Here is a 27,372-nt window from a genome sequence, read left to right as displayed (position 1 = left end):
AGTAGGCTACAGTAGGTTGTATCTCTAGGTCATACCAGTAGGTTACAGTAGGTTGTATCTCTAGGTCATACCAGTAAGTTACAGTAGGTTGTATCTCTCTAGGTCATGCCAGTAGGCTAGAGTAGGTTGTATCTCTAGGTCATGCCAGTAGGCTACAGTAGGTTGTATCTCTAGGTCATACCAGAAGGTTACAGTAGGTTGTATCTCTAGGTCATGCCAGTAGGTTACAGTAGGTTGTATCTCTCTAGGTCACGCCAGTAGGCTACAGTAGGTTGTATCTCTAGGTCACACCAGTAGGTTACAGTAGGTTGTATCTCTAGGTCATGCCAGTAGGCTACAGTAGGTTGTATCTCTCTAGGTCATGCCAGTAGGCTATAGTAGGTTGTATCTCTAGGTCATACCAGTAGGTTACAGTAGGTTGTATCTCTAGGTCATACCAGTAGGTTACAGTAGGTTGTATCTCTCTAGGTCATGCCAGTAGGTTACAGTAGGTTGTATCTCTCTAGGTCATGCCATTGGGCTACAGTAGGTTGTATCTCTAGGTCATACCAGTAGGTTACAGTAGGTTGTATCTCTAGGTCATACCAGTAGGTTACAGTAGGTTGTATCTCTAGGTCATACCAGTAGGTTAGAGTAGGTTGTATCTCTCTAGGTCATGCCAGTAGGTTACAGTAGGTTGTATCTCTCTAGGTCATGCCATTGGGCTACAGTAGGTTGTATCTCTAGGTCATACCAGTAGGTTACAGTAGGTTGTATCTCTAGGTCATACCAGTAGGTTACAGTAGGTTGTATCTCTAGGTCATACCAGTAGGTTACATCTCTAGGTCATACCAGTAGGTTGTATCTCTCTAGGTCATGCCAGTAGGCTACAGTAGGTTGAATCTCTAGGTCATACCAGTAGGCTACAGTAGGTTGTATCCAAGTGGAAACAATTATCAACCCAATGTGGAAAGTGTCAAATTTGGTCAACAACAAAATTAATGGGTTATTTGCTACGTGAGGTTTACTTGATCCAACAGAAGTTTCGTAATGCTTAAGTTATGTGGACATGTGACATACCGACAACTTTGATAAACACTATAGGAGTTGTCTCCAGGTGGCTATGCATATTCATGCTAGTAGCTTAGCATCTCTCTCCATTGAATACAGGCTGTTGATGTCAACAACCCTCATAATAGATTTATTTTTATTTTTATTTGTTGTATGTTTGAGCATTGTTAATACCTGTGTTTGGTTTGCTAGACATGTTTGATGTAGTAATGTAAGTAGATTTTTGTATTATGAATAAAATAAAATATATATTTTTTTAAGTATATAAAAAAAGTATAAAAAATAAAATAGATTACAATAATAAGATGTATCCACCAATCCAAAGACAGGACAGGCGGGAGCGAGACAACCCGCAGTGCAGCTTTGTGGACAACGACTCCCATTTTTAGGACGGAGAGACCCCTTGTCAGTATATCCATAATTTTTGGTGTAGCCAACCCAACTCTCACATGGCACTATTGGGGGGCACGGTGTGTAGTAAATCATCACTACATGAAAACCACTACATGCCGTGCCCCCCAGTCTGCGGTCAGCAGATAGACCCTTCTCAAATATATATGTTACGTCATTTTTTGGAAACGGAACGGAGAAAACAAGGGGTAGCTTGCTCTCTACGTAGTCTGATTCTAGACATACCAGTCATCATCATAGGGCCCTCCGTTGAAGAGGTATTGACGAGCCAACTCCGAATATCCAAAGTTAAAAACAAATTTAAGGCGGTACTTACTGCTGTTAATCAGATCTCCCATCTCCACCCCTTCATCTTTCAATGTGACAGTAATCGCCCCTTCCTTCTTCACTCCAAAAACGGCATCCTCTTCTTTCACAGTAACCTCCTCCTCCTCCTCTTTCACTCTGAAGGCGTCTTTCTCTTCTTCTTTCACCGTAACAGCCTCACCCTCTACTTCTTGTTTTACTGTGACATCCTCTTCTTCCTTCTCCTCTTTCACGACAATGTTCAGCCCCAGAGCTTCTTTCTCCGTCCAGTAGACCTCCTCTTCTTTAACAGGAGGGGAGAAGTTTAGGGAGCTCATGTTCGGAGATGTTAGCTAGCTAGCTATCATTAGCGACTAGGCTAGTGCTAACTTACCCAGCCAGCTACTATAGCTGACTAATACAAAATAACGTAATATTAAATTAAATAGGTTAACAAGTAGATACGACAGAAGTGTGTCTAAAACACAGTAGCTAATATACACCGAAAGCGTATAAATAGCTGGAATCTTTCGGCTATGTTGACTAGCAAGCTACCGAGGTTGTTGACTGGCTGTTTTTGAAGAACCGTCCACTAGATTACACGTCACACTAGCAGCATCGCCTGAAATATGCACATCGCCGTCTGCTGACTGGAGTGGGAAACGCAGTTGAGGATCATATTTTATTTTCAGACAAAGACTTTTTAAATGGATTTAATTAAATAATACTATTATATTGAGACATACAAAGACCTGAATGTGTCGGTTGATTAGTGCGAATAAAAAATGTTTACTACAGCACATTTAAGGCAGTTTCATTTAAGTCATACTAAATCTTAATAAGTAGCTAGCTGCAGTAGGTCTATACTGCTCCTACATGGTGTAACAATACATCATGTAGATGTATATAATGAACAGACTAGGTCTATACTGCTCCTACGTGGTGTAACAATATATCATGTAGATGTATATAATGAACAGAATAGGTCTATACTGCTGGGTCACTTAGAAATGTCCTTGTTTTTGAAAGAAAAACATTATTTTTTTTGTAAACAGTGTGTGGGCCTTCTTGTTCTTTATCAAAGCTTTTGTAAACAGTGTTTTTGCATGCAGCAATTCAACCATGAAGGCCTGATTCACGCAGTCTCTAAACAGTTGATGTTGAGATGTGTCTGTTACTTGAACTCTGTGAAGCATTTATTTGGGCTGCAATCTGAGGTGCAGTTAACTCTAATGAACGTATATTCTGCAGCAGAGGTATCTCTGGCTCTTCCTTTCCTGTGGAAATCCTCATGAGAGCTTACCCATACCTTGTCACAACACAACTGATAGGCTCAAACGCATTAAGAAGGAAAGAAATTCCACAAATTAACATTTCACTAGGCACACCTGTTAATTGAAATGAATTCCAGGTGACTACCTCATGAAACTGGTTGAGAGAATGCTAAGAGTGTGCAAAGCTGTCATGAAGGCAAAGGGTGACTGCTTTGAAGAATCTCAAATATAAAATATATTTTGATTTGTTTAACCCTTTTTGGGTTACTGCATGATACAACATGTGTTATTTCATAGTTTTGATGTCTTTACTATTATTCTACAATGTATAAAATAGTCAAATAAAAACCCTTGAATGAGTAGGTGTGTCCAAACTTTTGACTGGTACTGTATGTAAATGTGATATTTCAGTTGTTGTTTTTGTTACATTTGAAACATTTATAAAAACCTGTGTTTGCTTTGTCATTATGGGATATTGTGATGTCACTATGGGGTATTGTGATGTCATTATGGGGTATTGTGATGTCATTATGGGCTATTGTGTGTAGATTGAGGGTAAAATATTGATTTAATCCATTTTAGAATAATGTAACAAAATGTGTAAAAAGTGAAGAGGTCTTTATACTTTCCGAATGCACTGTATATATAGGGGCAGTACTTAGTGATATCACTTCATAAAACAGGAGGTACAAATATATAACATAGGTTCACAATATCAACATTTAATGTATCAAAATATATGACCAAGCTGGAAGTGTAAACGCCAGCCCAGCCACAATCCTAGAGGTTCACTGATGATCAACCTCCTCCTTCACTTCTGACTCCAGTGATCAATCCAGAGCGGTCTTCTTTTTTGGGGAATCCCGATGGACAACGTCATCGAATAGGCTGTCATCACAACTACCGCCCACAAGTTAATTGTCATTCAGGTTATCAATAGGAAGAGCATTAGCAATATGTCCTGTCTGGTAACTTGTCTCGTTCAATGGATTTAAAATGGCAGGTGCACAGGGAGAAACCCCATTTAAAAAACTTTTGGAAGTCTTTAGCTGTATCAAAGTCTGTGGCCTGTGATGTTGGGACAAATGATAGTCCCTTATTATACAAGAGACAGAATTCACAAATTCTACAGCACAACGACAGAGTCATGTCTTAAGTGTAAAACTAACAATGACTCAATAATCCATGCATTCTGGGAATGTTATGAAGTCCAAAAGTTATGGGCGGAGTTAGAAAGTTGGCTGTCAGAAGTACAATATCCGTCTGTCTGTATAGTTCAAGACATGGAATATGTGGATGCAGTGAGATACCAGATGGTCGGACAATACTTTTCTCGTCAATCGTCTTAAATACTATTCTTAAAAAACTGGAAATCAATCAATCCTCCGCTGTTAACGCAATGGAAAGGTCAAATTCTTTATTATCTAAAAATGTAAAGTGCTTGGGCGACAGAGAGAAATAAAATGGTGGAGTTTGAGGCCATGTGGCGGAGAGTGATGCTGGAGATGGGGGTGTGTCAGTGGCGACCTGTCATTCAGGGCAGAGCCCCAGAATTTTTGCCCCAAGAACTTAAATATATATATAAATATATATAAACATGTGGGCGGGCTTGCCTGTTTTGCATGTTATTTTGACATTAATAAGTGTCACATATCAGTTTGCAAACAATGTAAAAAAAATGTTTTATATCATTGAGTTAATACATTTGCATACACACATGGTATCTTTTTTCTTTTCTTGGGTAATGCAGCTCCAAATTGCAGGTGTTTCAGCCTAGCTCAGTGCTTTCTCTGGTGGTGGGGCGAGCTAGCAAAATATAGGAGCATTGCGCTGTAATTGGCTCAGTGTTCTGTCACTCATGGGGACACTACGTCGTGGTGAAGTTTATGTCCTTAGTAAAGGTAGACATCCAAAATGTTAGCCCTTTGGGTCCTACCATAGGTAGCTAACAGCCATGGAGGAGGGTGAAAGGATAGCAGCCCCAACTGTCAGTGAGAGAGTAGGCTATTCTGGATAGGGCAGGTACTTTTATGTAGTTCCTGTCCCTAGAAGTGAGGACGGAGATAATAGTAACATAATATTCAGTGTGGTGTAATTTGACTATAATGAAGTCTGTTTCTTGTGAGGTTTTCTGTCCTCAGATAAAGAGCGCTATGAAAGCCAGTCTACATATGAAGAGGTCCCAATGAGGAGCAGTGGTTCTCAGTCCTGGGGACTCAAAGAGGTGCACATTGATGTTTTTGCCTCAGCACTGCACAGCTGATTCAAATGATCAACTCATCATCAAGCTTCAAGTGGTATTTATGTATTCATTTGTGATGTCATCCTTGATATGATCCTGTTATTGTCACATGCTACACATGTACATATGTGTGCCCATGCATCTAGCAATCCAATGTTATCATGATTTGTTATCAGGGATATTATACTTTAGTAATCCACAATGACCTGGTGATGTAAAAGTCCAATAATTACATTGTCTTCCATATTCCTACAGATACCTTGTAACTGGAGATTCCTTAAAAACGATTTCCTACAGGTAATGTGTAGGGCACTTGTAACGGGTGTCGTCCTCCTCTTCCTCGGAAGAGGAGAGGAGAGAAGGATCGGTGGACCAATACGCAGCGAGGTATGTAGACATAATGAATTTATTTAAACAAGAACAAAAACGAACTATACTTGAAATGATTACAAAATAACAAACGGACAACGTAGACGAAACCTGAACATGGAACTTACATAACAACACGAAGAACACACGAGCAGGAAACAGACTACATCAAAACGAAAACAACCGAAACAATCCCGTGTGGTGCGCAGACACAAACACAGGAGACAATCACCCACAAACAAACAGTGTGAAACAGCCAACCTATATATGGTTCTCAATCAGAGGAAAACGTCAAACACCTGTCTCTGATTGAGAACCATATAAGGCTAATTACAAGTGACCTAAACATAGAAACACAAAACATAGAATGCCCACCCCAACTCACGCCCTGACCAACTAAACACATACAAAAATAACATAAAACAGGTCAGGAACGTGACAGAACCCCCCCCTCAAGGTGCGAACTCTAGACGCACCACCAAAAGTCTAGGGGAGGGTCTGGGTGGGCATCTGTCCACGGTGGTGGCTCAGGCTCTGGGCGTGGTTCCCATCCCACCATAATACATCCCCACTTTTTTATCCCCCTCACAATGCCCACCCTCCAAATAACCCCACCTAAATTAAGGGGCATCATCAGGATAAGGAGCAGCACCGGAATGAGGGGCAACACCGGAATGAGGGGCAACACCAGAATGAGGGGCAACACCAGAATGAGGGGCAACACCAGAATGAGGGGCAACACCAGAATGACTGGCGGATCCTGGCTGGCTGGCTCTGGACGCTCTTGGCTGGCGGAAGGCTCTGGACGGTCATGGCTCGCTGACGGCTCTGGACGGTCATGGCTCGCTGACGGCTCTGGACGGTCATGGCTCGCTGACGGCTCTGGACGGTCATGGCTCGCTGACGGCTCTGGACGGTCATGGCTCGCTGACGGCTCTGGACGGTCATGGCTCGCTGACGGCTCTGGTTGATCCGGTCTGGCGGAAGGCTCTGGCTGATCCGGTCTGGCGGAAGGCTCTGGCTGATCCGGTCTGGCGGAAGGCTCTGGCTGATCCGGTCTGGCGGAAGGCTCTGGCTGATCCGGTCTGGCGGAAGGCTCTGGCTGATCCGGTCTGGTTGGCGGCTCTGGCAGATCCTGTCTGGTTGGCGGCTCTGGCAGATCCTGACTGACAAATGGCTCTAGCGGCTCCTGACTGACTAACGGCTCTGACGGCTCGGGACAGACGGGCGGCTCTAATGGCTCGGGACAGACGGATGGCTCAGATGGCGCTGCGGAGACGGATGGCTCAGATGGCGCTGCGGAGACGGATGGCTCAGATGGCGCTGCGGAGACGGATGGCTCAGACTGATCCTGTCTGGCGAAGGCTTTGGCTGCTCCTGTCTGGCGGAAGGCTCTGTAGGCTCATGGCAGACGGGCAGTTCATGCGGCGCTTGGCAGACGGACAGTTCAGGCGGCGTATGGCAGACGGACAGTTCAGGCGCCGCTGGGCAGACGGGCAGTTCAGGCGCCGCTGGGCAGACGGGCAGTTCAGGCGCCGCTGGGCAGACGGCAGACTCTGGCCGGCTGAGACGCACTATAGGCCTGTTGCGTGGTACCGGAACTGGAGGTACCGGGCTAAGGACACGCACCTTCAGGCTAGTGCGGGGAACAACAACAGGGCACACTGGACTCTCGTGGCGCACTCTAGGCCTGGTGCGTGGTACCGGCACTGGTGGCACCGGGCTGAGGGCACGCACATCAGGATTAGTACGGGGAGAAGAAACAGTGTGTACAGGGCTCTGGAGACGCACAGGTGGCTTAGTGCGTGGTGCCGGAACTGGAGGCACTGGGCTGGAGACACGCACCATAGGCAGAGTGCGTGGAGGAGGAACAGGGCTCTGAAAACGCACTGGAAGCCTGGTGCGTGGTGTAGGCACTGTTGGTACTAGGCTGGGGCGGGGAGGTGGCACCGGAAATACCGGACCGTGCAGGCGTACTGGCTCTCTTGAGCATTGAGCCTGCCCAACCTTACCTGGTTGAATGCTCCCGGTCGCCCGACCAGTGCGGGGAGGTGGAATAACCCGCACCGGGCTATGTAGGCGAACCGGGGAAACCATGCGTAAGGCAGGTGCCATGTATGCCGGCCCGAGGAGACGCACTGGAGACCAGACGCGTTGAGCCGGCCTCATGACACCTGGCTCAATGCCCAATCTAGCCCTACCAGTGCGGGGAGGTGGAATAACCCGCACCGGGCTATGCACACGTACAGGAGACACCGTGCGCTCTACTGCGTAACACGGTGTCTGCCCGTACTTCCGCTCTCCACGGTTAGCCTGGGAAGTGGGCGCAGGTCTCCTACCTGCCCTTGGCCCACTACCTCTTAGCCCCCCCCCCAAGAAATGTTTGGGTAGTACTCACGGGCTTTTCAGGCTTCCAGCCACGTCTCCTTGCTGCCTCCTCATACCACCGCTGTTGGGCTCTCGCTGCCTCCATCTCCTCACGAGCGCGGCGATATTCCCCAATGTGCGCCCAGTGTCCTTTTCCCTCCAATACTTCGTCCCAAGTCCACGAGTCCTGGTTGCTCTGTTGAGCTCTCCCCCGCCGCTTGGTCCTAGGTTGGTGGGTGATTCTGTAACGGGTGTCGTCCTCCTCTTCCTCGGAAGAGGAGAGGAGAGAAGGATCGGTGGACCAATACGCAGCGAGGTATGTAGACATAATGAATTTATTTAAACAAGAACAAAAACGAACTATACTTGAAATGATTACAAAATAACAAACGGACAACGTAGACGAAACCTGAACATGGAACTTACATAACAACACGAAGAACACACGAGCAGGAAACAGACTACATCAAAACGAAAACAACCGAAACAATCCCGTGTGGTGCGCAGACACAAACACAGGAGACAATCACCCACAAACAAACAGTGTGAAACAGCCAACCTATATATGGTTCTCAATCAGAGGAAAACGTCAAACACCTGTCTCTGATTGAGAACCATATAAGGCTAATTACAAGTGACCTAAACATAGAAACACAAAACATAGAATGCCCACCCCAACTCACGCCCTGACCAACTAAACACATACAAAAATAACATAAAACAGGTCAGGAACGTGACAGCACTGCAAGGTTGGGTGACCAGGGTCATCTGGGACTGCCTCCTGGAGGTATTCAGGTGTGTGTGAAGGCTACCTGTGTCCTGCGTAACTTCATGAGGATGGACACGAGGATCAGGAGGGGATCTGGAGCTCGCCGCCGTGTTCCAGAGGAGGAGTCTGCTGCTCTGCAGGATGTTTCAAGGATGGGGTCCAACAACGCAGCAAGAGAGGCAATCCGTGTGCATGAGATCTTCACCTCCTACTTCTTCAAAGAGGGTGCTGTTCCCTGGCAACACCATAGACTACACTATGCACAACCAAAGGCTCTTTTAAGAGCCATTCACATTGCAATAAGAGTATTCTTCCATTTACTGAGCTATGTCAACTGCAGTTATTCAATTCCCAGTTTCTCTCCCTTTGATTTCTACTTCTCAGGTGAGGGTGCTGTTTAGGTAAGGGTGTGATGTCTGTGCAAAAACAAAACAGGCTATTTTAAATCACCCATATTGAAAACATGTAGAACAATTAGACACCCTATAACCCACACCTACACACTCCTGTATCAATCTGATTGATGGATTGTGTTGTGCAGTAAGCATGCTCAGGTGTATAACTGTGGCTCCTTCCACCTTCAACGAATAGGCAAGAGGGCCAACCATGGAGAATAGTAAGACACTTAATTATTTCTATAACTACGCTATGTTGTTTGTCCTTGTGTGTCCGTTCATGTTTTTCAGCATAAAGTACTCTGCAGCCACTTATTGTGATGTGGACACCAGGTGAGGCCACACACAGATTCCTGTTGAACACTGTCGCTTTAACTACCTTATTTTCTCAATAACAGTCTCTCTCCTTCACTTCATCCCTCTCTCCCCTTCTCCCTAAATCCTCTAGGTTATATCAGCTGTGTCGGTGAAACCCTCCTGCATCTGAACTGGCTACATAGAGGGCACAGCATGATCAGAGGTGAGAGGTCACTTGGTCAGGTCAACAGGAAGTATTATTAAAGAGATGCTTTACATTGAAATAGAGATAGATGCAGTAGTCCCAGAGTTAATGATCCCAGGTCAGTTTATATTATACAGGAAGTATTATTTAAGAGATGCTTTACATTGAAATAGAGAGAGATGCAGTTGTCCCAGAGTTAATGATCCAAGGTCAGTTTTGCATTTCAGCTCCTGATTGATGACTAACAATGTTAGAATAAAAACACAAGGCTTAAACATGCTATCTCTCTCCATCTGTCTCTCGTCTGCAGATATGTTTTGATGTGAGAGGATGCCAACCCCCAGTCCCATCATCGCCACCTCACCTGCTTTTAAGATGACCTTTGGGCCGACGAGAGACACTATTATGTAATTGTGATGAACTGAGAGAATATTCAGGTAGCACTGTGATTCATTAATCATGTGCTGCCTTCCCTGCTCCTATGTGCTTACCTCTTTCCCTTTCTGTCTTATAAACCTCTCCCGCCACCTCCTCTTTCTTCCTCTGTTTTTATAATGCACAACAGATGTGCATTGAAGTACAGATTGAACTTGTATTTATAACACTTGGATAATGAGCTTTTCAATAAAGCGTTTCACATTCTCTACTGGTTGAAATGAAGTGTAATTTGATGAAATACTCCACCTATCCTATGTTTACCAGATCAATGCAGATGAAGGGCAATAGATGTTGAGATGAACCGGTTTTAGAGTATTTACATGATGCATAGGAAGTGGTGTTCTGTTTTTTAACATTATATTTCTGTATATATGAATTAACTAGTTAAATCCTGTTTCTAGTCTATTAGTTACAATGTGTAACCATTGATGTCCCTTTACCAAGATTGGTAAACACTGTTGAAGTGTATAATTGTAATACATACATGCAGACACAGCGTCATTAAAATACTGGAATTTGATACTCCTGGTATTGGATATGACTGACAAATAATCTCAAAGACATTCATACCTAAACTGCACCTTTATTTGCCAGGGTAGAGTACATGATCAGTGAATATATAAATGTATGTACAGGCTACAATGTGGTGATCTCATGCATGGTAATAACCACATGTATATACGACTTGCATCCTTGGTACAACATGATATTATATTCTACTCAATCCATAGGCTTCATTAATGTCATTTAGGCTGTTTTGAAGTTGATACAACTGGCTATGATAGCTGAGGTTCATAGCTAGGTTCTGAACTAATATGTATACCAAACGTTTGGGTTCATACACAGGTCTGCTAGATAGCTTGCTACACATCCATAGGCATACAGGGATTTTAATCATCCACTGCACAATAAGCAAGAACATAGCTAGCTACGTTATTTCATTTATCTGCATGGCAAATATCAGCATGGCAAGCTTACAAAATTGTACATTCATATTGCAGTAAATTCTTCAGCTAGCTAGATTCTATACATCCACTGTTTCACAAAACGACAGCTTGGTTTGCTGGTTGTTTCAGGAGTCCCTAAAACAACCAGAAGTACAATTTCATACTCAAGGCACAACACCCATAAAGCTAGCCAGCTAGCTGGTTAATGTTAGCTAGTCAGCTTGCTTGCTAAATCGCGATTTTCGTAAATTAACTTTATGATAAAAAAAAACGCATAATCGTTTGTCCCCACATCAACTAAGATGCGATGGAACGGTTGACGAAAAAAAGAAATCACAGAAAAATATATAGACTAATATTGATTTATTTAGGGGGGGCTAATGAATATTTTAGGCCTAGCGGCGTCAATGATTCCTACCCTTTAACTTTTTGTCTGAAAATTAAATATATATTTTTCTCAACTGCGTTACCCACTCCTGTCAGCAGATGGCGATCTGCGACTTTAAGGCAATGCTGTTAGTGTGACGTATAATCTAGTGGACGGAACGCTTCTATCACCAGCAGCAACACTTAGTCAGCCACCTCCGTAGCTTGCTAGCCAAAATAGCTGAACCAATAAAGCTCTTTAGACGCTTTAGTGTTTATTAGCCACTGTGTTTTAAACCCACGTCTGTCATCTAGTTTGTTATCCGATTTAATTTAATATTTACGTTGTTGTTATTAGTCAGCTAGCGGACTGGTTAAGTTAACATTAGCCTAGCTAGCTAACATTCCCGACCATGAGTTCACTAAGCTACTCTCCTCCTGCTAAAGAAGAGGCGTTCTGCTGGACGGAGAAAGAAACTCTCGTGAAAGAGGAAGAGGAGGCTGTTTCAATACAAAAGCAAGTAGATGGTGAGGCTGTTACTGTGAAAGAAGAAGAGAAAGACGTTTCAGTGAAAGAAGAAGAAAACGCGTTCAGAGTGAAAGAGGAGGAGGATGTTTCAGTGAAACAAGAGGATACAGATTTTGGAGTGAAAGAGGAGGGGGAGATGACTGTCACATCGAAGAAGGAAGAAGAGGAGGAAACTGGATATCTGGGCCCGGTTTCCCAAGGGCATCTTAAGGCATCCAATGGTTCTAACGATGAACGGGCCCTGGTTAACACTAGTAAGTACTTAAAAACAGAGGCACAAACTCTGCAGTTGTTGAACTGATGTTAGGTGTTAAAGGGGAAATGTGCAATTGCTACATCAATTTTTAAACGTTTTATTATTTATTTATAGCCATTGATTCTTGAAGACTATAACATATGCCTCATGAGCTCAGTTCAACTGTTGTACCCCATCAGAACCCCAAATAAGCTTTTTTTTACTCCAATGTTCAGAAACAATGTAAATCAACACTGTATAGCCTCAACATGGTTAAAACTATAATGTTCATATCATGGATGGTCAGTCCTTGCATCCATATGGCTGTCTATGAATTTGAGACCAGTTACATTTCTCCAGCCCCATAGGCTGAAATCCCCAGGGGGGACACGACCCCCCCCATCCTGGGAAAAATATGATTTGTCCCCCCCCAATATATCACTGTAAACATAACTATGTAATTTCAATAATATTAATAATAACGCAATGAAAGCACTTATGCTGATTATAGACACTTAATAGCGCGTTTTTAAGTTTCAAAAGATTGCGACCCCCGCCCTTTTCCTCACAATGGTTTGATCCACTGTCAGTTCCTTAGCTGGCAAGGTAAAAGAGGGTTCTTATCTACTGTGTGAAAGCCACTCAATGCACGTAACTGACGTGAGGTTTATCTCATCAATCGGCCATAGTAATGTTTTTTTTATGTTGGCAGGATTCACACACACTAGCTGAATTTGCCCGAGCAAGCACGCAAACTAAAGCAAACGTTAACCATGTAGCTAGCTTGTACCTATTCCATTTATGTGGCGTCGTCAAAGATGGAATCTTTGCTATCGTCAGTTTATTCCAAGATTAGCATGCAGCTGGAGTGCTTCAAAGTCCCTGTGATAAGGTTAGCGATAAACTGAAGTCCAAACTGAACAGAACAGAACTACACTCTCTTCTACCATTGTCTTAAATATATTTAATGGTCTCGTTGCAAAAGCTAAATTGTCGCTAGTGAATTTCTTATTTTATTTCACCTTTATTTAACCAGGTAGCAAATATTATAGCAAACACCACAGAAACGGAATTGGTGCTCGCTAGCTTTGCAAATTCAGCTATTGTTGGAAGCCAGCCAATATGAAACAAACTATATTAAAATTACGAAAGGTTGCAGCATATGTTGTGTAAATGGTGAACTCATACAGCTGTCAACTCTTGTCACTTCAATCCGTTTCACATTTGCTAGCTACCTTTTAGATCGAAGCACATATAGAATGATAGAAGATAAGATGATAGAAGCCCATCTCCTACTGTAAATAAGCCAGCCAGCCAGGTAGAAAAATGGCAGAAAAAAGACGGACATCAGAGTATTTTTCAGTACACCAAAACGCAAAGTAAGAACCCTAGTAGCCTAATATCTCAAAGACTAGTTGATAAAATGTTCATAAGAAAGAAGTGAAATGCTAATAGAAATGTTTCACAATGATGTCATTAGGCAGAGCAGGCAACAGATTGCACACAGACAGAGTTGGGGACAGATATGCAGGGACAGACTGGCAGAGACAGGGAGTCTCAGGTAAGTTTGTTGAGTCTTTGTTTGGCAACATTATGAAAGGTTCTCCATTTTTTTGTAGTAAATAGGGACATAATTGGAAAATGCCATGGATACCCCCACTCTCAACTTAAACTGGTGACTGAACTAAGATTTGTTTAAGGCAATGGTATTGCTGTTGTGATTAATTGTGTAGTTTTAGGTACCGGTAGTTACGAGTACGGCAAACACCTTATTTATTTTCTAGGAGATAGACTGTGAGTCATTGAGGGTGGTGAAAGGGAAAGAGCCAGGGAGAGAGACTTCAGAGAACCATGTCACAGCCACGGCAGGACCAGGTGTCACCCTTGTTGCCAGCAGCACCAGTATAGGGGACAGTGGCACAGCATTGTCCAGTTACCTCAGTGATGGCACAAAACTATATCAGCCACACCCACAATTTATAGAACCGCAAACTCTTGCCAACAGAGTGTTGACGTTTCAAGAGAGATGGTTTCGCGATTTTCCCCTGGCTACATTATAATCCATCAATAAAAGGAGTGTTGTGTTTTCACTGTAGCCAAGGGTTTTCAAGCCAGCCATCTTTTGGCCAAAGAGAAGATGCTGCCTTCATTAGTGCAGGATTTAGGAACTGGAGAAAAGTGGGAATTTATACCAGCTTTTGAAACTTAGGGCAGAAGAGGATGATCCCATTTTACTGAAGTGGTTAACAGAGCGTACCACAATGTACAAATGCCCCAAAGCACGGAATGAAATGCTGAACATCATGGCCAATACAGTCATTCGAGCCATTGCAGCTGAGATTAGGTCTCTTCCGATTGTACAATTTTCAGTAATTGTTGATGGTACTCACAATGTCTCTGGTGCTGAACAGGAGAGTGTCTGTCTGCGTTATGTTGACCATGACCTTGTCCCTCACAAGGAGTTTATTGGGCTGTACAGGGTGTCGGAGACAACAGGCGAGGTCATTGCGGAAGTGGCAACTGATGTGTTGTTGAGGCTCAATTTGCCCATGTCTGGCTTACGTGGGCAGAGTTACGATGGTGCCTCCAACATGGCAGGAAAATACACAGGTGCACAGGCAATTGTGAGGAGGCAGCAGCCATTAGCCCTCTATGTACATTGTGGAGCACACAGTAAATCTGATTACACAGGCTGGCTGCTCAGCCTCCCCACTGATCTGGGATTCCCATTCTTGGGTCCATCAGTTAGGTGTCCTCTATGGCCAGTCAGGAAAGTTTAAGAGCATGTTTGAATCAATTGTCACGTCCAAAGATACAAATCTGACCACCCTGAAACCCCTATGTCCAACAAGGTGGACTGTGCAGAATACTGCTATTAGAGCTGTGCTAGGGCAGTATGAGCGGATACTAAGCAGCCTAGAGGAGATGGCAAAAACTGCATCCAAGACAGCTTCAACTGCCAGTGGCTTGTTCGAGCACTTCAGCAAAGGCAAGACTGTGTTGGGCCTCACACTTGCCTCTGCTGTTCTTGGAGAGCTTGAATGTCTAAACATTTCACTGCAGAAGAAAACTCAGACTGTCTCTGGTATGCAGGCTGCAGTCGAGTGTGTGCGGTCATCTCTTAGGGGCAAGAGAAATGACGAAAGCTACCTTTGACTGTATGAGAAAGCAACAACATTGATTGACTCTATTGAATCCATTGAGACGCACTCAAGACGATTTGCTGGCAAAGCAGTGGATCACTATAGGGCAGAATTTTTTTAAGTGTTGGATGGTGTGGAGGTTCAGTTTGGCGACCGTTTTGACCAGGACAGTCTAAACGTCCTGCAAAAGTTGGAAAGAGCGCTTCTCACGGGGGAGTTGGATGAGTCTCTAGATCAGTACCCAGAGCTGAACATAGATTCTCTTTCAGTGCAGATCCCTCTCTTTCACAACAAATACCCCTGTAGCAGCAGTGGAGAGGCAGCAGAGATCCTCAGGAGGCTTCCAGTGGAGGTGCGGGGGTTGTTTGACCAAGTTGAGGTGCTGATCAGAATTTTGTTTGTGGTGCCATTGGCTTCATGTGAGGCTGAGAGGAGTTTCAGTGCACTCCGCAGGTTAAAGACTTGGCTACGGGCTAGCATGGGCCAAGAGAGACTGAACGGCGTAGTTGTCTGTAATGTACATAAAGACAGGCTGGACAGTCTCAAGAGGGAAAATATCTGCCAGCAATTTGTTGGATCCATTGAAACCCACAAACATATGTTCAGTTATTTTGTTCAGTAGTGTGTATAGCAGTGGTTCTCAACCTTTTTTGGGGTACCGGAACCCCCGCATATTTTGAGGCAAGGTTTTGAGCGGTCCTCAGGGACCTCCACCCCCTCTATATTATATGTAAAGTTACTGGAAACCTTGTGGTACTGAATACGTTCATTACACTTTTTTATTTCACGGACCCCTTTCAATTACAGTAGGGACCCCTAGGGGCCCATGGACCCCTGTTTGAGAACCCCTGGTGTATAGTATGATATTTGTTCTTTTGTTTAGTCGTTTTCAGTTTTTAGTACATGACCGTACACTTACTAATTATTTATTTAATGTTATTTTATTTAAAATTGCATACTTTGTGTGACATACTTGTCCATAGCTGCTGTTTGAAGAGTTGAGACACTGACTGAAGGATATTTTGGTTGATTTATTTGGGTTATTCATTGAAGTAGTTATTTTGCTTTTAGAACTGTGCTTATTTGTATCTTTTTGTTCTTGTAAAACTATTGTAGTAGACTCAGGCCAGTGGAGATCAACTTTGTGATGGTTCTCAATGGAGATTATTTTAGACGAGATCACACCATGTTCATTGTATTTACGAAAACTGCACCCATACAGTGTACAGTACCATTGCCACCTACTGGCCTTTCTTGGTATTGCTGGTTGTAAGTACAAATACCTGCATACATACTGGACTGAAAAGGAATACTGCTATAACTATTATTATTAGTAGTATTATAATGATTTAAACATTTGAACAAGTTGGGACAACCCTTCAGTTAACTACTGTACTTATCAATTATCCAGTAGTAGTGATTATGGTTCCTCAATATACATTTAACATATTACAACGTAGGCTATGTGTTACAGCACTACTTTTGGTGTCCCCCTCAGGAATTGCTCTTGAGAAAATGTCATGTAATTGTCCCCTCCAAAGTTGATATCAGATTTTCGCCCCTGAGCCCCATCCATAATTTTATTACCAAAACAGTGGTGGAATGACTGCTTAGTTTTTGTTTGAACTGCAGATTGGTTGATTGATTGTGTCGCTTTTTTAAAGGGGCAACCTAGTTTTTAAACAGAAACAAAATGGCAGCCCAGAGACCTGAGCTGTGTTTGAATACTCATACTAATGAACTCGTACTATTTGTCACGTGAATTGAATATGTAGTATGCTTATTTGTCATAGTATATGGATACAGTTAGTATGCCCAAAGCTCCCGGATGTTCTACTACATTCGTCAAAATACGAAGTATACATGCAGAGGACACTATTTCTGTTCTTTTAGGGCCCAAAATGCAATTCTTCCGGAAATGGGCGTGGCTTCAACTATTTTCAGATTTTAAGAAAATGGGGGGGGGGGAATGCAGCCGAAGTCCGACGAGAGAGCGGATACAAATGAACTGCTTTAACTAATTATGACAAATGTTAAGAAAATGTTGAGCTATGTAATAAAGTAATAACTTTACAGCAGTATGTACAGCTACAGAGTAAAGATGTTTCTAGGAAGCAGCAGATTGCTGAACAGAGTCAAGATGTTTCCCTCTCCCCTCTTTTTGCTGAGATACAGTTGAAGTCGGAAGTTTACATACACTTAGGTTGGAGTCATTAAAATTTGTTTTTCAACCACTCCACAAATTTCTTGTTAACAAACTACAGTTTTAGCAAGTCGGTTAGGACATCTACTTTGTGCATGACAGAAGTCATTTTTCCAACAACTGTTTTACAGATGGTTTCACTTATAATTCACTGTATCACAATTCTAGTGGGTCAGAAGTTTACATACACTAAGTTGACTGTGCCTGTAAACAACTTGGAAAATTCCCGAAAATGATGTCATGGCTTTAGAAGCTTCTGATAGGCTAATTGACATCATTTGAGTCAATTGGAGGTGTACATGTGGATGTATTTCAAGGCCTACCTTCAAACTCAGTGCCTCTTTGCATGACATCATGGGAAAATCAAAAGAAATCAGCCAAGACCTGATTGTATGCATCTGGTTCATCCTTGGGAGCAATTTCCAAATGCCTGAAGGTACCACGTTCATCTGTACATACAATAGTACGCAAGTATTAACACCATGGGACCACGCAGCCCTCATACCGCTCAGGAAGGAGACGCGTTCTGTCTCCTAGAGATAGACGTACTTTGGTGCGAAAAGTGCATATCAATCCCAGAACAACAGCAAAGGACCTTGTGAAGATGCTGGAGGAAACAGGTACAAAAGTATCTATATCCACAGTAAAATTAGTCCTATATCGACATAACCTGAAAGGCCGCTCAGCAAGGAAGAAGCCACTTCTCCAAAACTGCCATAAAAAAAGCCAGACTACGGTTTGCAACTGCACTTGGGGACAAGGATTGTACTTTTGGAGAAATGTCATCTGGTCTGATGAAACAAAAATAGAACTGTTTGGCCATAATGACCATTGTTATGTTTGGAGGAAAAAGGGGAGGCTTGCAAGCCGTGAAGCACGCGGGTGGCATCATGTTGTGGGGGTACTTTGCTGCAGGAGGGACTGGTCCATTTAAAAAAATAGATGCCATCATGAGGAGGGACAATTATGTGGACATATTGAAGCAACATTTCAAGACATCAGTCAGGAAGTTTAAAGCTTGGTCGCAAATGGGTCTTGCAAATGGACAATGACCCCAAGCATACTTCCAAAGTTGTGGCAAAATGGTTTAAGGACAACAAAGTCAAGGTATTGGAGTGGCCATCACAAAGCCCTGACCTCAATCCTATAGAAAATTGTGGGCAGAACTGAAAAGCGTGTGCGAGCAAGGAGGCCTACAAAACTGACTCAGTTACACCAGCTTTGTCAGGAGGAATGGGCCAAAATTCACCCAACTTATTGTGGAATGCTTCCCAAAACGTTAGACCCAAGTTAAACAATTTAAAGGCAATACTACCATATACTAATTGATTCTGACCCACTGGGAATGTGATGAAAGAAAGAAATCATATAATTATCTCTACTATTATTCTGACATTTCATTCTTAAAATAAAATGGTGATCCTAACTGACCTAAGACACAATTTTTTCTAGGATTAAATGTCAGGAATTGTGAAACCGAGTTTGAATGTATTTGGTGTAGGTGTATGTAAACACCTACACCAAAGGTGTAAAAGGTGTATGTAAACTTCCGACTTCAACTGTAGCTACCTAACGTTAGTTGGCTACTTATACAACAAACTTGTCAGTATATTAACTATATTCTATCTAACTAACTACCCAACGTTTATTGACTTGATTGTTCACGTCATTCTTGGCCAAGGGGTCATGTGCGTTCTCAATGGACATTGTTAATTTGGGTGCGTTCGTAAATTCGCTCTGGCGCTCTACTCCGATTTCAGAGCACTCTTGTCTGAGTGTACCAGAGCGCTCAACACCTGTTGAATATGGCCGGTGTCAGTAAACGTCGGCAAAAAAGCTCAAATTAAATTGTTGCCAGCAGCACAATTTAGTCACCAACGCTTTGGATAACATGAAAACAGCCTAAATAGCTCTGCTAGGGCGAATAAAATGGTCAGAGTGAGGTTTTCTCTCATTTGTGTTTAGCAAGCTATCCAACATTAGCCAGTTAGCTTGGGTGCTTTACTGTCGTTGTGAGGTCAGAACGCTTGGATCGACCCTACTCCTCAGCCATATTGTATTTGTTTACAAACAGTGGCCTTATACAAGCTTATGTTTGGTTTCTGGTGGGGTTATACAGTTGAAACATTTGAGGGTACGAGTTAGTTGAGGTAATATGTACATGTAGGTAGAGTTAAAGTCACTATGCATAGATGATAACAACAGAGAGTAGCAGCGGTGTAAAAAGGTGGGGGGGCAATGCAAATAGTCTGGGTAGCCATTTCATTAGATGTTCAGGAGTCTTATGTCGTGGGGGTAGAAGCTGTTTAGAAGCCGCTTGCCGTGCGGTAGCAGGGAGAACAGTCTATGACTAGAGTGGCTGGAGTCTTTGACAATTTTTAGGGCCTTCCTCTGACACAGCCTGGTATAGAGGTCCTGGATGTCAGGAAGCTTGACCCCAGGGATGTACTGGGTCGTTCGCACTACCCTCTGTAGTGCCTTGTGGTCAGAGGCCGAGCAGTTGCCATGCCAGGCAGTGATGCAACCAGTGGGATGCAATCGATTGTGCAGCTGTAGAACCTTTTGAGGATCTGAGGACCCATGCCAAATCTTTTCAGTCTCTTGAGGGGAAATACGTTTTGTCGTGCTCTTTTCACAACTGTCTTGGTGTGCTTGGACCATGTTAGTTTGTGGGTAATGTGGTGACCTGCTCCACTACAGCTCCGTCGATGAGAATGGGGGCGTACTCGGTCCTCTTGTTCCTGTAGTCCACAATCATATCCTTAGTCTTGTTCACATTGAGGAAGTGGTTGTTGTCCTGGCGCCACACGGCCAGGTCTCTGACCACCCTATAGGCTGTATCGTCGTTGATCAGGCCTACCTGCCACTGTTGTGTCATCGGCAAATTGAATGATGGTGTAGGAGTTGTGCCTGGCTGTGCAGTCATGAGTGAACAGGGAGTACAGGAGGGGACAGCGCACACATCCCTTAGGGGCCCCTGTGTTGAGGATCAGCGTGGCGGAAGTGTTGTTACATATGCTTATAACATGGGGGCGGCCCGTCAGGAAGTTCAGGATCCAGTTGCAGAGGGGGGTGTTTAGTCCCAGGTTCCTTAGTTTATTGATGAGCTTTGAGGGCATGATGGTGTTGAACGCTGAGCTGTAGTCAATGAATAGCATTCTCACATAGGTGTTCCTTTTGTCCAGGTGGGAAAGGGCAGTGTGGAGTGCAATAGAGATTGCATCATCTGTGGATCTGTTAGGGCGGTATTTAAATTGGAGTGGGTCTAGGGTTTCTGGGATAATGGTGTTGATGTGAGCCGTGACCAGCCTTTCAAAGCACTTCATGGCTACAGACGTGAGTGCTTCGGGTAGTAATTTAGGCAGGTTACCTTAGCGTATTTGGGCACAGAGACTATGCTGGACTGCTTAAAACATATTGGTATTATAGACTCGCACAGGAAGAGGTTGAAAATATCAGTGTAGACACTTGCTGGTTGGTCAGCGCATGCTCGCAGTACACATCCTGGTAATATGTCTAGCCCTGCGGCCTTGTGAATGTTGACCTGTTCAATGGTCTTACTGACATAAGCTGTGTAGGGTGTGATAGCATAGTCTTCCGGAACAGCTTGTGCTCTCATGCATGTTTCAGTGTTATTTGCCGTAGTTTATCTCGTCTTGTAGGCTCGTGTCACTGGGCAACTCTCGGCTGTGCTTCCCTTTGTAGTCTGTAATGGTTTGCAAGCCCTGCCACATCCGATGAGCGTAAGAGCCTTTGTAGTACGATTCGATCTTAGTCCTGTATTGACACTTTGCCTGTTTGATGGTTCGTCGGAGGGCTTAGCGGGATTTCTTATAAGCTTCCGGGTTAGAGTCCCGCTCCTTGAAAGCGGCAGCTCTAGCCTTTAGCTCAGCACAGATGTTGCCTGGTATCCATGGCTTCTGGTTGGGGTATGTACGTACGGTCATTGGGGGGATGACGTCATCGATGCACTTATTGATGAAGCCAATGACTGATGTGGTGTACTCCTGAATCCCATCGGAGGAATCCCGGAACATATTCCAATCTGTGCTAGCAAAACAGTCCTGTAGCTTAGCGTCTGCTTCTTCTGACCACTTTCTTATTGATTGAGTCACTGGTGCTTCCTGCTTTAATTTTTGCTTGTAAATAGGAATTAGGAGAATAGAATTATGGTCAGATTTGCCAAATGAAGGGGGGGGAGCTTTGTATGCATCTGTGTGTGGAGTAAAGGTGGTCCAGAGTTGTTTTCCCTCTGGTTGCACATTTTACATGCTGATAGAAATTTGTTAAGACGGATTTAAGTTTCCCTGCATTAAAGTCCCCGGCTACTAGGAACACTGCCTCTGGGTGAGCATTTTCCTGTTTGTTTATTGCGGAATACAGCTCATTCAATACGGTCTTAGTGCCAGCCTCAGTCTGTGGTGGTATGTAAACAACTACGAGAAATACAGATAAACTCTCTAGATAGATTGTGTGATCTACACCTCAGGCGAGCAATAGCTCGAGACTTCCTTAGATATCGTGCACCAGCTGTTATTTGCAAAAATACATAGTCCGCCGCCCCTTGTCTTACCAGACGCCACTGTTCTATCCTGCCGGTGCAGCGTATAGCCAGCCAGCTGTATGTTGATAATGTTGTCGTTTAGCCACGACTCCGTTAATCATAAGATATTACAGTTTTGAATGTTCCGTTGGTAGTTTAGTCTTCCGCGTAGTCATCGATTTTATTTTCTAAAGATTGCACGTTTGCTAGCAGAATGGAAGGAAGTGGGAGTTTATTCAGTGTCAGTTGGCTTTTCATAGCCGAGCATTCAGAGTTAGAGACAGCAGGTGTGGTAGAGAGAGTTGAAAACAGCAGTCCGGGACAAGGTAGCACATCCGGTGAACGGGTCAGGGTTCCATAGCCGCAGGCAGAACAGTTGAAACTGGAGCAGCAGCACGGCCAGGTGGACTGGGGACAGCAAGGAGTCATCAGGACAAGTAGGTCTATGTTGTTTGTTAGGTGAAGTTATGGGTCCTACAGTAGGTCTATGCTGTTGTTAGGTGAAGTTATGGGTCAATTTGGGCTACACAAAGTGTACAAACACTGATTGTAAGGCTGATGGAAAAGATAAAGAGCATTTTACAGGTTGAAGTATAAAGCAGTTGATTTGCGGCAATAACACACATTATATTAAGCAGGAGATTCAAACAAGCCTTATAATTATAATCCAAAGTTGTAATTTTCATAACACATTGTGGAAAAACTAAAACCTTCGTCCAAAACTAGCGGTTTCCACATTAGCATGGTGTTTCTACAACCAAATTGCGTTAGCATCGCCCTCCTGCTGCAACTTTAGCAAACACGGAAAGGGGTCTATATATATTGGAGACCAAAAGTCGTCTGGCACACTGCTTAGGATTTCAAAAACTTTATTATAACTTAACAATCATCTACTAATGTGAAAACAAGACTAAATATGACTTGTTGCTCCCTTGACAATTGTCAAATAATTTAACAGACGTCAATTGTTGTAGAACTTCATGGCCCTGCTCTGGGCATCACCTTTTACCTCAAATAAACAGTGGATTTCTGCTGTTGTGGGCCTTTAACCATCTGTCTGACTTTGTTGTTCACACAGGGGAGAGATGTGACTATCGTGGATCCTCTGGGGAGCCTCAACAACATAATGATGCTGACGAGGAAGAGAAGAGTCTCTCCACATCAGAACACCTAAAGAAACATCAGCGGAGACCCACAGGAAAGAAACCTCATTGCTGCTCTGACTGTGGGAAACATTGCAAATATTCATCAGACCTTAAAATACACCAGCGTGTACACACAGGAGAGAAATCTCACCACTGTTCAGATTGTGGGAAAAGCTTTTCAACATCACAGATTTTGAAGCTGCACCAGAGAACACACACAGGAGAGAAACCTCATAGCTGTGATCAATGTGGGAAGAGATTTACTCAGTCAGGCTCCCTGAAATCACACCAGAAACTACACACAGGAGAGAAATCTTATAGCTGTGATCAATGTGGTAAGAGTTTTACTACATCTAGCAATCTGACTATACACCAGAGAACACACACAGGAGAGAGATCATTTAGTTGTAATCAATGTGGGAAGAGTTTTGTTCAATCTAGCGATCTGACAGTACACCAGAGAAAACACACAGGAGAGAAACCTTATAGCTGTGATCAATGTGGGAAGAGTTTTATTACATCTAGCTATCTGACCATACACCAGCGGACACACACAGGAGAGAAACCTTATAGCTGTACTCGATGTGGGAAGAGTTTTAATACATCTAGCCATCTGACTACACATCAGCGAGTACATACAGGAGAGAAACTTCACCACTGTTCAGATTGTGGGAAAAGCTTTTCAACATCACAGACTTTGAAGCTGCACCAGAAAACACATACAGGAGAGAAACCTTACAGCTGTGATCAGTGTGGGAAGAGTTTTATTACATCTGGCAATCTGACTATACACCAGCGGACACACACAGGAGAGAAACCTTATAGCTGTAATCAATGTGGGAAGAGTTTTAATACATCTAGCCATCTGACTACACACCAGCGAGTACACACAAGAGAGAAACTTCACCACTGTTCAGATTGTGGGAAAAGCTTTTCAACATCACAGACTTTGAAGCTGCACCAGAAAACACACACAGGAGAGAAATCTTACAGCTGTGACCAATGTGGGAAGAGTTTTATTACATCTAGCAATCTTACTATACACCAGAGAACACACACAGGAGAGAAACCCTTTAGTTGTGATCAATGTGGGAAGAGTTTTACTAGATCTAGTGATCTGACGGTACACCAGAGAACACACACAGGAGAAAAACCTCATAGCTGTGATCAATGTGACAAGAGCTACTCTGATAAAAGATCTCTGATCAAACATCAGAAAATACATACATGAAGGAGTTATTTTGTGATATCAATGAAATAATGTCACAATGTAGAATGTTTTTAACATTGTAGTAGGAGTATTTTAAGGAATTTTACAATGTAGAACCCTAAAAGTTTTCCCCGTTCAATTGATTTCAGCATGATTTTGATATTAACCTTGGGAAAAATCCAGGCTCTGAATTGAAAGAGTGTTATTTATGTGATTTAACAAAAAGTGACCAACACAAAAAGAGCTGTGTTACACTTACCACGTTGGTGACCCACTTGAATCAAAATGTAACACTTGAAAATGTAGCTAGCTGTTTTCTACAAATTGTCCTCTAACCAGGGATGTACACATTATTCCCAGGTTCCGTGTGGTTTTTGAGCTGTTCGTTTTAACAGGGCGTGCAACCTCATCTCCCTCCTCTCGCACAATTGATTTCAACATGATATCGATGAGTGATGACAAATAAGTGTTGCGTTCCATTGTTTAGCGACCCCTACATTTAAATGCATCGCTCCTAAATATAGCTGACTGTCTTCTGTAGGTCTGTCAAAACTGTCATGTTTTATTATTCCATGCCTCACCATTAAGTTAATTATTGCCAAATCAAAATTAACAAAGGGGTGTACATTTGGTTTTGATATTTCATATTTACAATTCAGTAATCATAATTATTTATGCAATCAACTGACAATTTTCAGGTATAATTATATTGATGTTGTTGCCCTTCTTTTAGAATATCAGGGTTAATTCTCTATTCTCATGTACTAGAGCATGACATTGGAGACTTGGCCCCGATCCAACAACATGCCTATCGAGTGAACTCTGAAAAGAGAGAGAAGCTCAGCAGTGAAGTGGAAAGTTACTGCGGATATTGCAGGAGTTTCCTCTTGAAATCAGAAATGTTCGTGGTAAGGACAACTTAGTTGCTGATTGTCTCAAGGGTGGGCAGTCAAAAATATTTGTGTTTTGCGTTTAGCCAGTGCGTTACCATGGATCCCAATTGATTTTGACTGCACGTTTTTCTGTATTGGAGATTAGTTTTGTTTGGGCTCGTTTCAAGGGGATGAGAGTTCTAGAAGAAAACAATTACATTGTAGAAAAATATATATATTTAGAATTACATGTTTTTTTATTGTTGTCAGCCAGGTGTTACAGGCTTTGGTTTTTCCATTTATATTTTGAGGTTGGGGTATAGCTCGTTAGCATGTAGGGCGCACTGATTGGTGTCACCTTGTTAGTCAGTATGTGTTACACCTGTGCTGTCTTGTCTATCTCGTTAGTGGGAAGGTGTTTCACCTGAGCTGGTCCAGGTTCTATTTAAGAGTGTCTGGCCCAATGCTCTTGATAGATGTGGAGAGTCAACACCTTTAGTTGCCTCACCGTTTTGGTTTGCTTCCTGTCTTTAAGTTTGTTGTGGGTTTTTCTTTTGTTTCCCTCTATTTGGGCAGATTTAGTAGGTCTCATGGTGGGTGACTTTTATGTCCCAGTTATTGTTACTAGTCAACTTTCAGTGGACACAGAGCAAAATTATGTTATAATTCTTTTATTGCATCAAATGGTTGTTTTATGCAACAGAATAGAGGGTTCTTAGAACTATTGTGTCTGTGTTCTGAGGATCGGCCTCTGGGAGATGACCGCATTCCAGAGCATGAGTTAATGTTTCTGGTCTCATGGTGGGTGTCTTAGGTCCCAATTATTGTTACTAGTCAATTTTCAGTGGACACCCCCATTAGTGTCTTTCAGAGCCCCTCCTAAAAAAACAAGCTTATATTTCAGGTTGGATATTGATTCCAATTATTTTAATCAAATGGCATTTCTTTAGAATACTCATTAGTCTTTAAGTTGTTAATCTTCTGTTTTTTGTGTACTAAATATTTCATTGTTTCTTCCTGTGAAGCCATTGTGTCTGAAATGTGCTGTATGAATAAAGCTTGATATGATTTGAACATATTGCAAAACAAATGAACCCAATCAACAGACTCTTGCTAAACATGTGCAAAAGCAACACATATCTTTGTCCATCTTAGTATGAAAAACAGTATATCTCCCACTATGTCAAAATAGTGCATGGTATGTAAGTTTAGTATCACTTTTCAACCAAGAACTGAAACAAACAGATTAATACCACTTTTCAAGCCTGCTGAATGCGTGGTGGAGTGATAAACACCACCCCCGGCTCTACCAGGGGCTTGAGGTGGTCTCCCACAGCTCTACTTATGTCATTTTCTGTGGCCTTGCTGTTCCATTTCTGACTGTCTCTGCAACACAAAGAAACGCATTTAGTCATATTATATAAAAATCTCAAAGTAATGGATATGGAGCATCTATGCAAAAGGGAATATGTTCCATCATCTATGTTTATTAACATTAGTGCAAATTGTCCATTGATATAGGTGTACTTTCTGACCCCTTTTGGCTGTATGAAAGTTAATTTCCTCTCGGATACATGCATTTGTTCTTTGTGTAGAATGTACTTTACCCCATCTCTTTACATTGCTTATGCAGATTCAGTGGCCTGACTGCATCCAGACTTCTGTCATCTGATCACTCCAAGCTGCATTAGGTCTGGTACAAGTCAGGAGTTGGCTTTGGGGATGACCAGTGAAATATACCTGCTGGAGCGCGTGGTACGGGTGGGTGCTGCTACGGTGATCAGTGAGCTGAGATAAGGCGGGGCGCTTTACCTAGCAGAGACTTATAGATGACCTGGAGCCAGTGGGTTTGGCGACGAATATGAAGCGAGGGCCAGCCAACGAGAGCATACAGGTCGCAGTGGTGGGTAGTATATGGAGCTTTGGTGACTAAATGGATGGCACTGTGATAGACTGCATCCAATTTGCTGAGTAGTGTTGGAGGCTATTTTGTAAATGACATCGCCGAAGTCAAGGATCGGAAGGAAAGTCAGTTTTACGAGGGTATGTTTGGCAGCATGAGTGAAGGATGCTTTGT

At 43.0% G+C, this 27,372-nt stretch overlaps 2 protein-coding genes across 4 annotated transcripts in view; one reads left to right on the top strand and one right to left on the bottom strand.

Annotated features, from left to right (window-relative positions):
- The window catches only part of LOC139547169 (zinc finger and SCAN domain-containing protein 16-like), a 223,489-nt gene extending 221,144 nt beyond the window's left edge, over positions 1-2,345 (bottom strand). The window contains exon 1 of one of the 3 annotated variants that reach the window (XR_011669340.1): positions 1,778-2,344. Coding sequence is in view for 1 of the 3 variants with exons in the window: in XM_071356226.1 (XP_071212327.1) it covers positions 1,778-2,084 (307 nt within the window). In the remaining 2 variants the exon portion in view is untranslated. Of the gene's footprint in view, positions 1-1,777 lie in introns of all 3 variants that reach the window. The other 2 variants (XR_011669341.1, XM_071356226.1) reach the window with 2 other exon arrangements.
- A 9,253-nt stretch (positions 2,346-11,598) lies between these two features.
- LOC139547166 (zinc finger protein ZFP2-like) lies at positions 11,599-26,369 on the top strand. Its single transcript, XM_071356222.1, has 2 exons — positions 11,599-12,198; positions 23,147-26,369. Exons 1-2 carry the CDS (start codon positions 11,829-11,831, stop codon positions 24,442-24,444), a joined length of 1,668 nt encoding a protein of 555 aa, XP_071212323.1. The 5' UTR covers positions 11,599-11,828; the 3' UTR covers positions 24,445-26,369.
- The last annotated feature ends 1,003 nt before the right edge of the window (positions 26,370-27,372 follow it).

Source organism: Salvelinus alpinus, chromosome 20 (assembly GCF_045679555.1).
Source record: "Salvelinus alpinus chromosome 20, SLU_Salpinus.1, whole genome shotgun sequence".
Lineage (NCBI taxonomy): Eukaryota > Metazoa > Chordata > Actinopteri > Salmoniformes > Salmonidae > Salvelinus > Salvelinus alpinus.
The sequence above is the reverse complement of the archived record's forward strand: the minus strand, read 5'-3'. Positions and strand labels throughout refer to the sequence as shown.